The sequence below is a fragment of the Corella eumyota genome, chromosome 5 (genome assembly GCF_963082875.1).
Source record: "Corella eumyota chromosome 5, kaCorEumy4.1, whole genome shotgun sequence".
Classification (NCBI taxonomy): domain Eukaryota; kingdom Metazoa; phylum Chordata; class Ascidiacea; order Phlebobranchia; family Corellidae; genus Corella; species Corella eumyota.
In genome coordinates, this window is record NC_137494.1 from 14627502 (window position 1) to 14638041 (window position 10540).

At 30.0% G+C, this 10540-nt stretch overlaps 1 protein-coding gene across 1 annotated transcript; it reads right to left on the minus strand.

The window, feature by feature from the left end:
- Positions 1-2087: 2087 nt before the first annotated feature.
- On the minus strand, positions 2088-9750 carry LOC145752421 (uncharacterized). Its single transcript, XM_082568707.1, has 12 exons — positions 9559-9750; positions 9070-9245; positions 8705-8819; positions 7936-8123; positions 7163-7315; positions 6752-6828; positions 6237-6360; positions 5760-5921; positions 4794-4975; positions 4072-4452; positions 3343-3613; positions 2088-2606 (listed from the first exon to the last, which is right to left on the minus strand). Exons 1-12 carry the CDS (start codon positions 9707-9709, stop codon positions 2379-2381), a joined length of 2208 nt encoding a protein of 735 aa, XP_082424833.1. The 5' UTR covers positions 9710-9750; the 3' UTR covers positions 2088-2378.
- Between the last annotated feature and the right edge of the window lie 790 nt (positions 9751-10540).

Here is a 10540-nt window from a genome sequence, read left to right on the forward strand (position 1 = left end):
AGACGGTATAAAATATTGTTTTAAAATATAATTATTATTTTGTTAGGTATGTATTAAATTTATAGGTAAAAATATATAAATTCACTGAAATTTATATGTCTAGAAATAATAATAAAATGCTATATACTATAGTAATGTTATAAAGCCTACATAGCATAAAAATGCTGCGGTAAATGTACTAAAAATGCACAAACTTTTGTTGTGAAAAGCCTTAAGCTTAGATTAAGCCTTGAAACGCTAAGTTAAGCAAAGCTTTTTAAAAATGCGTAATTTGTTTGGCACCCTAGGCTTAGAAAACACAAATCGTTCGGAAAGGAAATTTAATGGTTTTGAAACTGTTCATTAGGAAATGTCATTTGTTAAATGTTAGGTTGAAGGAATATAATTTAAACTTAGTCATGTTTAATTTGCATTAAAATGTGTAATTAGAAAAGCAGGAATGTTTATTAAATTTTATGGTTATAGTCAGGCTGTATTAAACTATAAATTACATGTTTAAGAAAAGTTAATAAAATTGGAATGTTTAAAGCATGGAAAGTGGTTTTGATATTTTTTTGTTACGAAATTATGTTAAAGAGATGGTTCGGTCGTAGAGTTTCTTTTTTAATTATGTTGGAACTTTTCCAACTTGCACGAGGATATCATTATTTTAAAAATTGGTCAAGTAGTTTTTGAGATATCGGGTTTTGAAGGTAAATATTGTAAATAGGGAAAGTCCCAACGTTCGCGAGTCACGTGACGCACGACGTCATCGTCGTAAGATCATATTCTGGCAGACATAGGAAAATGACCTTATTTTGTCCTCTCTGAGCCGTTTGTTGTACTTTTTTTTAAAAATTTTTTTGCAGAAAGCAAACTTAACATAAAAAGCAATATTTAGCCATATTATATTAGACATTTTTTTACTTTTAAAGTGTTTTTAATTAGGAAGTTATTTATTTTGTCTAGAATTTTGGAACATAGTTGATCCAAGGGCAAAGGTATTTGGTTGTGCAATAAGAACAAAAACTGTTGGATTTTTGAAGATCGAGTTTTATTTGGCAGTGGCATATCATAAAAGAAAATACCTCGACGAAGAGCAGAACTTGATTGATCGACAAATATATTCGCTTCCTAGCAAGGGTAAGTGTAAAGATGCATTTAATTATATAATTAATAATACTTTTTATATTTAACTTTTTGTGGAATAGCTAACTAAACTGTCTAACATAAACTTTAGTTTTTAAATAGTTAGGCCTTTGTTGTAGTATTGGTGGCATCGGTTGTAAGTTTTTTTGACAACCTGACATTGGGGTATAAACACGAGACCCTAACTCATACATTACAAGTATGTGTTTCGACATAAATTTTGAAACTTTATGACCAAGTTTTAATGGTTTATTAAACTGCTAATGGGTTTTGGATCTAGCAAAATGAAGTTCCGTTGGTAAGACAACCTAAGAATAGAATTAAACTTGGACCTTAAGGAGTAAGTTAAAAGTGCATGTACTGACGCAGTAATAGTTAAAAAATTTAATAACCAGCCTTTTTTTGAATTCCTTATTTATCCTTTATATAGAAAGATCATGTAATGCACAATGCTCAAATCAAACCTCCTCACAATGCTACTCTTTACAACACAACAACGTCTTACAATCCCGTGTCACCAGCGTTGTACCAACTTCACCACCTGAAAAACCATGCTCTTGTAAACCTAACAACTCGGGTAAATCTGAGCCTTTCTGCAGCGGACCATGTTTTGTTAATTGTCTATCAGCAGGTTTGCAGAATTCTTGCCATGGGAAATTTGTTTGTCGCTGTAGCGGGAATACCGCATCCTGTCAGTAAAGTTTGCCCAATTTTCGTTTAGAAGACTTCTTGGTGTTTTAAGAGGACAAAATAATGCTTTTTAAGGTTTGAGGGGTTTTAAATTTGACGACATCTCTAAAGATGTAAAAAAGTAGCTTGCGTCTTTTAGGTGGTGTTTGTTTTTAGCCTTTTTTTCTGCGGTTGATAACAATTTTTGTAGATTTAAATACTTGTATTATATTGGTCGGTGTCCATTGGTAACTTGCTTTTGTAGAGACAATTCTTATAAAATACACATTTTATTCGCATGTCATATTAACGCAAATTGAACTTTTTCACATAAAACTGAAGCGGTATTAACAAAATTCTACATAGGAACAAAGGTAACACTTTAACCAAGTAAAAAAAGAAATTTTTTGAATAAGCCTTAAAACTTAAAACAATACAACATTTTGTTGTCGTTGAGTTAAAATAATTTGAGGCTTTGGGTTAGATTCCCACTGCTTCCATGTCACAAGTCTTTAAACAATACTTACTCATGTTAACACCATTGTTTAATTACTAATTATTAATTAATTTTATTAATTAACTTATTCTCCTACACACCAGGCATGGAACGCAACAATAGCTAATCCACAATGTGAGATTATGATAAATAAAACGTAAACCCGGAAGAATAAAGTGTCTATTGCTCTGGCAACACTCTTCCATTCCTCGTGTTCCAAGCTTTCCATTTCTTCCCGTTCCTCTCTCACTGATTTCCATTTTTTCCTCTCGATCCTTCCCTGGCAATCTCGTTTGCGATGTTTGTCAGCGGTCTGTAAAAAAAAAAAATTGTTAAAAATATGCCTACTATCGTTGAAATGCTTTAATTAAAAAGGCAGCTTTTAACCGCTTTGTTGTTTTGCATTAACCTGGCCACCGTTGGCGCAACAGAGAAGGTCAAATATTTTTAGTGCTAAAAGAACCTATGTCCGGTAGTGTAGTGTACCAATAATGGGATCAAACTACAAGCTGAAAGGTTTTGGGTTCAAGCCGCACCAATGCCACACTATTCGCCCTTGAGCCCAGCATTTACAGATAGCTTAAACACACCAAAAGGTTTCGGGTTCAAGCCGCACCAATGTCACACTATTCGCCCTTGAGCCCAGCATTTACAGATAGCTTAAACACACCAAAAGGTTTCGGGTTCAAGCCGCACCAATGTCACACTATTTGCCCTTGAGCCCAGCATTTACAGATAGCTTAAACACACCAAAAGGTTTCAGGTTCAAGCCACACCAATGCCACATTATTCGCTCTTGAACTTAGAGTTTGCAAATAGCTCTAACATGTCACAACAAGTTGCGTTGAAGTAGAAGTTATCAAAGGTTCTAAAGTTATAATTATGCCTTATGTCATATAATTAGTATTTAATGACCCAGATAACACAATATTGATAAACACATAAGGCACATATTTAAAGTATTTTTACATTACCAACGAACTTTACAAGACTTATCTTTTATGACTTGCTAATCAATTAAGTGTTAAGCAAATTTAAGGTTTATTTACCTTTGTGTGAATGTAGTTTTTAAGGTTCGCTAGAACATTTCTATCAGGCAGAATGCTACCACGATGTTTAGTCTTCGCTTTACCACGATTCACGTCGACCTTATCCGAAGAATTCTTTACAATGACGTCATTTTCCTTCTCTAAAAGGCTTGACGTCACGGTTGTTGCCATTGGCGATGAAAGTTGTTTCGTTTCGACCAAAAGTGAATTTGCTTTCGTTAGTTCTTTGTTTGTTGCCCCATTGCTTTTTCTTAAATCAGGAGTGCTATAACTAAAACATATAAAATATAAAAATCTTCTATGTTAGGTTTGTTAAGACTTTATAAGCTTAGTTGTGGTATGTTGTCGCTGTTGGTTGTGTTGTTTTTTGTCTTTATTGCTTTATTTATAGCACATTTATAAGTTCTATTTATCATTACATCCAATTATTTAAAAGTTGTATTTTTCTACAAAGCTTTTTTCTATTATCAGTCTAAAGGTGGAATATCGTATAATATTTTCTATAGCTGTTGATAAAAAAATTGAGATGAATTATAGCTTCAACAGCTAAGTTTACAAAACAAATAAAGCACTATTGTTAAAGGGTCAAGTTATAGACATTGAACATAAAAAAGCTTTTTGTAAATTCCTATTAACGCTTGAAAATAAATTAAGTTTGGTTTTATTGAAAATTCCAATAAGCCAGCTTTTAAAATCGAGCATGTGCTTATGTTTATTTAGTGGTATTACCTCACGTCGTAATTAGGCGCAGTTTGAAGAGATCGCCTTGGTTGAGTAACATCGTCTGGTTCGTTCAAAATTTCATTTTTGCATGTGGTATCATCATGGCATGATGAATCAATACTCGAACTATCATCTAATTGTAAACTACATGTTGGTGACTTTTTGTTGTGACGTAGGGCTTCGTTTTCTTTTAGGTATTCCCTATCGCAAGGCATTTTTGTATAGATTGGTTTCATCCAATTTGCAGTCTTTTCGCCTAAGCTCCAATGGCGGTCGCAAAATTGCAAGATTTGTCGAAGTCTAATTGATACAACTGAGTTATTACAAGTCATTCGCATTGAGGGATCGTCGTCTGTTTTCTTCCTACTAATACGCGACCAAAGAGACCTACAAAACATAAAAAACTCTAATATTTTACAAATATTTAATTAAAAAACAAGTCACTTTTTTATGTAAAAATTTTATGTAAAAATGAAGGCACCAAACCATGAATAATTTGTTCAAAAACTTATTTACTGTAGACTAGATGGACCAGACTACACAACCTAATTATATTTCGGTACACTAATTTGGGTATATTGTAAGCTTAAAATCAGTAAAGTTATTGAACTGAAACTTAGAAAAATTTGTGTTTTTTTTTATTTAATAAGCGTAAAGTTATTTAAGATGAAACTGGAATTACAAGCTTGGGTGAACTACGAAATTTCTTGTTCCAACAAACCACTTACCCCTTTGTTATGATATGTTTCGAGCGTTTGGCATTTAGAATAACAGGCTTAAAATGTATATTCAGCACCATAACAGTCATAAGCAGATTAAGGCCTAACAGTCCCATACAAATGACAAAGTAAACGCCAAGGTAAGGCCCTGTAGAAGCAGGGAACATTTCACCAACAGCTAACAGGAATACCTGAAAAATAAACTCATATAAATAGGTGTTAATAAATATTTAGATTATCGGCATCTACTTAAACTTGTATGTAAATGGGTCGTGCATTATATTCAAGACAATATATGGATATCTTCCCTTTGACCTAATATAATATTAGATGTATAACATAATTTAAACAAATACTTTTATATTTAACTAAATACAATAAAGGGAAATCCGCAAAGACTATCGCAAATTGACGGACAGTCAATATTATGTCTGTCACTTATTTGGTACATCCTTTGAATGTTCGGTAATTATTAAATGTTCAATTACTATTAGGCTAGGCCGTATTGAGAAATTGCAAAAAATCGACAAAATATAATTTTATCATAAATTTAATATTAAAAAATATTAAACACACCTTAATATATATAAATATAATTTAAATGTAGATTTGTAACATATGTGCAACGATTTTTAAGTTTTGTTATAACCAATATTTAAACTGTCATAAAATTTTAAAACAGGAATTAAAATGCTGTTTTTAGGTTGAGTTTTACAAACTAATGACTTAAATTTCGCTGTATGCATATAGAAATACTGCATTTATTGATGTTTTTAAACCAAAAATCCTTTTAATATTTGGTCTAGTAGCCATGTTATAATATATTCTGCAACAAACTGTTAAATTCAATACCTACTTTAGGTTTTAAAAATGATTTTGTCATTTTTCCACTACCTAATATATTGTTTGTTGAATCTTTTAAATTGATATTGCCACTTATTTGTTAAACTCTATAAAGTACGAACATATACTTACCATGAAGGTCAAAAGTATTGTGATTTGTAGTCCAATTCTTTCTCCAGAGTCTGGGGGTAAATAAAAGCCCAGCACAGCAACAGTTGTGAGCAAAATGCTTGGAAATAGCATACTTTGCATGTACAAGGACGAGTTACGTCGAAGTGTGATCGTAAATTTAACCTGAATCATATAAATTAATTAGAAATGCCTTAATTAATAGGTTTTCTGTATGTGTTATATTTGTAAAATTTATATGTGAAACATTTTTAAAGACAAAGTTATTTGAAAGTATCTTTTTTCCTACCCAAAAAATTACTAAAAAAGTCGTAAAAATGGTATTTAGCCTAAGGTGAGCTTACTTAACTGTATCAGTTTAAATGTTATATAGCAGGTTAATTATCTGGCAATGGACGATATTACTAAGTCAGCAATACAAAAAACTGGTAAATTCATCAAGGCTTGGTCAAGTTAATCATAGTTAAATATAAATATTACCTCTGAAAACATGTCTGCTGACATTTTGATTCCTCCAAGTAAGGTCGATGTGGCTGGGGTGTCGACAGGTATTCGGTAAACTCCAGGCTGGATTAAATCTACTGTCATCATACTTTCATTGTGGCTAAAAGTAATATTGTGTCGTGGTAAGAACACTTGCTACACCACATAAGGTTGTGGGTTTAACTCCCACTGCTCTTATGATGTAGGGCCCTTCGAATAAGGTGCTTTAAACGGTACGAACTCCTGCTGAGCCAGCACTTAATCAGCAGCTTAACTATCAGTCAAATATAATCTATAATATCCCAAACTGCCACAGGCAACTTAAGACTGGGTCGGGGTTACTGATGTTACTCCATGTTTGTGTCGCGCATTTGATCTTCCCACATCAAGGATAAAGATATATAAAAAAATGTTTAAAGTTTAAATAGTAAAACATTTAATACACAACAGTTTGAGAATATATTATCCAATAGAGTAAAAGCATGTGAAAAATTTAACCAATATTTTCATACTTTGGATGTATTTGACTTTTTTCTTTCTCTAATTCTGCAACGGAATCGTGGCTAAGTAAAGACGAATAATCAGTAACCTAAAACAAAAATCAATCATAAAAATATCTTGCAATGTCATATTAAAACAAATAAACAATTAATAAGTAAACAACATACACTTGCATCCTTTTCAAAACGTTAAAATTTGATTTAATTGTCAATTTATTTATAATTACTTCCTGATATTTGTAAAACCAGTCTCAAATTATTAAAAAAATTTTTGTTTCTTCGAATAGGCTATTTTACTACATTATATAATGTTTTTTTGTAAGCTGTCATATAGTTTTTTGGCAGCAACCTTCGACTGATTTTTACATTTATTTTTATCTTATATTACATCTTTAAAAGTTATTTTACATTATAGTTTGTTACCGTTTTCATGACTATTAACTTGACGAACCGCCACTCTCCGGTATTGATAAAGAAAGTTGAAGCATCTGCGCTCATTTTATCCTGAGGTCGATCCGTTAAAAGGTCAACATGCAAAATCGATTGGGTCCATGAGACGAAAGTCATATGACATGCCTTAAAACAAAGACTTATACAAGTTACTGGTATCACATTTTGGTTAATTCAAAAATTGAAATTCCAATAGCAATAAACAGTTTATATCATCAGGTCTACATTTAAAACTGACAAAGCTTAGTCATAAAACAGATAAATTTATTTGGAAAACCAATTATTTCTACACTTAAAAAAACAATAATTTTTTAATTAAAACTGCATTTCTCAATTCTTTTTAAAACAACGAAATAAATTTTTTTTTGGTAAACCAAACTCATCAGTATGCGTCATTCTTAAAAGGTCTTTCTCGTATTTGCCTTTTCCGAAAACAAGTTCTCCTAAAAATTTGCGGTCGAGATATTTACGTTTTAAGTTAAATAGAATTACATATTAAGTATTAAACATTAAATATTTATATACAAAACTCTAGATTTTTATGTCCTAAATTTTAGTTTTAGTAATTGATAAATACCAACGAATATAGCCTATTAGCAAAACACTGCTTTTTAAGACTTAACTTAAAATTATCTTAACGAAATGAAAATTAAGTTCTTTTTACTTTTAAATCTACAACTCTTTATATAAAATTACTACAACAAAAATAATTTTTTTTTTTTATATTAAATATGTTGCCATCTTACTTGTATATCAAATGGAAAGAAGGCAGTGTCAATGTTACAAGATGTTTCGAACACCGTAGGTTCCAGGTACGAAACCAGGCCGTTGTTTTTTATTCTCACGTAAGGTAATCTTGGTGAGTAATCCCTTACTCCTATTTCTTCGTACATCACTATATCAGGCATCCATATTTGGCTGCATGGGATTTCAACTAAAAAAGTAATGAAAAAATATTAAAAAATAAACTAAAAGTAATGATTAAAGAATTAATTTAAAAATTGTTAAACTTTGGTTATTTTCTAAAAACAATTCACAGAATTCTAAAATTTGATATTAAAAATAAAATGAAAAAAAACAAATTATATATTAGAAGAGGAAGCTTAGATTAATTGTACCCCTATAAGTACAAAAAACTGTGCAAAAATCATAATATTATTTAACTTTAAAACTTTTTTCAAGAAAGTGTCAAAATTTCTCTATTACAAATACCTCTTATGAATATACAACAAAACATAGGAATTTGATAGTACAATTCAACCTTATCGTGTAAATCAAATATGGTAACAAAAGAATATGATAACAGTAGACGCTTTTATATAGAACAAGATATTATCGCCCTACATAAAACAACACATAAATTGATCCCTATATAAAATTATATGAAAAGTATTTTTTACCTATATTTTAAACTATAAAATTGTTTTTATCATTTTTGCATTGTATAGATTGTTATTGATGTGTCTAAAACTCATGTAATGCAATACCAACAATCTTATAAAGTGTTTTACATACTTTCTTTTATATTCTCATATTCTTCAGGATCCCATGTCATAAGTTGATCCACCCAAAACAAACGATACCAAACCAGACTTTTAAGGATTTGATTTTTTTCGTCCAAGTCCAATACCTAAAAGCAAAATATGACGTCATTTGTAATGCAATATTACGTCATATCCACGGAAGTACGACTTCATATATCAAAATGCAAAAGGATATCATTTACACTTTTGTTATTAATATTTTATGTTAAATTTTACCAAATATTTTGTCAGGAATTTAAATATAGAAAAAAAAAACGCTTTGGTATATTGGATATCGCCTTAATGTTGCTTTAAAATAAATTATTAACAATATATAAAATATTAAAAACGTATTACCTGTCTGTAAGTGAACCCAACTTTAATTCTCATGTTGTCTGTTTGATTTAAAAGTGGCATAACAGATTTATCATAACCTCTTAATAAATCGTTTTTAAGTTTCTGGGTCAAGGTTTTGGGTTCCAAGACGTTAACATGTTCCCCTATACCCCCATTATCTTTTGAATGTACAGTATCTGTAAAATAAACAAGTTAGATTTTGCAAAAAAATTGCTAATTTTAGTAATATTTTTAAATTTCTATTACTTCATTTATAATCACTTATTATTTTGTTTTATAAAAGTATAAAAAGAAAAAAATAATTTGTTAGTATTAAACTTAAACTGCAATGTTTTAAATGATAAAAGTATTGAATTTAGTTGCCTTATTTTTATTAAATTACAGTATGGAATTTCAAATAATAGCATATTTTGTACAATGAAAATGATATAGCATTTTTTACCCTTTCATTATCACTAGTGCATAAAAAACAATAATTTTCACTCTTACCTTTTTCTTTATTGAACTGACTACCATCGATACGACTTGCAGCTGCTGCGCCGGACCGCGCTGCTGTTTTTCCAGCGAAAATGATATCAAAATTTCCGACCAAAATAACCGAAATGTAAATCAAAAACCGTAAATCCAATTTCAAATGCATTTGTATTTTTCTTAAGTTTTCTTAATATAACGAACTATATATAAGCTAAAAAAACAAACAAGTACATATTCAAGTCTAATATGTAATATAAAGTCTGTAGAATATAATTTACGCCTAAATATCTTGCTATATTTGAAGTGTTATACTATAACAGTTCAATGGTAATAACGTAACAACTATATAAGTCGACTTTCAATTTTCTTAACTCTTTTATTCTGTAAACGAATCGTCAATTTATCATATATATATTTACGTTTTATTATTAAAACATTATAGGCTTAACGAAATACTTCAACTGGTATAACAACCTGTCTCCATTCACATTTAGTTACTTTGCAATAATCTGATATATCCTGTTACGTAAAAGGTGCTTATTTATACGCCAGTTATTTGTATCGGCGAATATTTTTCGCTAGACATGTGCGTTCTTTTTCGCTAAATTTAGAACTATTTCGAACCTGTGGGTTTTGCGTAATGTTGATTTATTCAGAAAAGTGCTTAAACACAAAACATATTCTAAGTTTCGCGTTTTCTTAAAAGCTTTCACAACTTATTCTTTGAAATAATTTCTTCGTATGAAGTGTATTTAAATACTGTTGGGTTTTTGTTTGTTATATAATCAAGCAGCTCGATAATTTTGACTTTCCATAAATAAAGTATTTTTGTCAGGTTTAATTAAAGAAAATCAATTGATTTTAAACCACTTATAAATTATAAAAACTTTTTATATTATTCTTCCTAATTTATATACGTAAAATATTTTAAAAGTAATAGTTATGTATTTAAATGTACATTTAAACTAATGCTATAATTTAACCATCTGTAAATTTA

What these genes read in the sequence shown, in the direction of transcription:
- LOC145752421 (XM_082568707.1), bottom strand. Translation starts at nt 9,709, where the DNA reads ATGCATTTGAAATTGGATTTACGGTTTTTGATTTACATTTCGGTTATT. An exon ending in TCAGTTCAATAAAGAAAAAG is followed by an intron (nt 9,246 to 9,558) that starts GTAAGAGTGAAA and finishes TTTATTTTACAG; the next exon opens with ATACTGTACATTCAAAAGAT. An exon ending in TTGGGTTCACTTACAGACAG is followed by an intron (nt 8,820 to 9,069) that starts GTAATACGTTTT and finishes TTTTGCTTTTAG; the next exon opens with GTATTGGACTTGGACGAAAA.